Source organism: Penaeus monodon, chromosome 25 (assembly GCF_015228065.2).
Source record: "Penaeus monodon isolate SGIC_2016 chromosome 25, NSTDA_Pmon_1, whole genome shotgun sequence".
Taxonomy (NCBI): Eukaryota; Metazoa; Arthropoda; class Malacostraca; order Decapoda; family Penaeidae; genus Penaeus; species Penaeus monodon.
Genome location: NC_051410.1, coordinates 33,402,392 through 33,402,994, shown reverse-complemented (window position 1 = coordinate 33,402,994; position 603 = coordinate 33,402,392). Strand labels below are relative to the sequence as shown.

The following is a 603-nucleotide window of genomic DNA, read 5'->3' as shown; positions in this document are numbered from 1 at the left end:
CGGAACATCCATCATCATTTCAGCGCAGTATATTATTCCTCTAAAGTCTGTTTGAAGTGATCACAATCCGGGCTCCGCGTACTCACCGCTGTTACACTTGAGAGGTTGTTCTCCAAACTGACACTACGAAGACTCCGCCGAGATCCATCGACAGCTTCTGCAACAAAAGACTAATGTAAATACACACAAATTCAGGGCCAAATACACAGCTTCACCAAGACTCATAAATATCCACATCAACTAGACCACTCAAAGTCAACACTGACACAAAAGGTAAAAGGTGGGAAGAAAATCCTTTTCAAGATTTAACCGGACTTGTACATATAATTTTTTTTGTGAGTTTCTGTATGTGCGCGAGAGTGTATTATGTACACGTACACACGCATCTATGAACTAGGATATTGTAAAACAATGAGAAACGAATGCAATCTGTGCGGGGAGCGACGAAATCTACAACAGGTGTTTTTGGAAATGCGAAATCAACATTAGAGTCCCAATGCATGCTACTTCCTAGCAGACCAATATACTATTAGTAACACAGACTTGATTTTACATATTTCAATTACATGTTCCAACAAACAATTTTTTTCTTTAAAAAATCAT

The 603-nt window shown here is 38.6% G+C and overlaps 1 protein-coding gene across 1 annotated transcript in view; it reads right to left on the bottom strand.

Annotated features, from left to right (window-relative positions):
• Positions 1-603, bottom strand: part of LOC119589156 — a gene marked incomplete in the record, with an annotated part of 81,195 nt that overhangs the window by 10,371 nt on the left and 70,221 nt on the right. Inside the window, 1 exon segment of the mRNA XM_037937735.1 lies at positions 87-157. Coding sequence (XP_037793663.1) covers positions 87-157 — 71 coding nt within the window.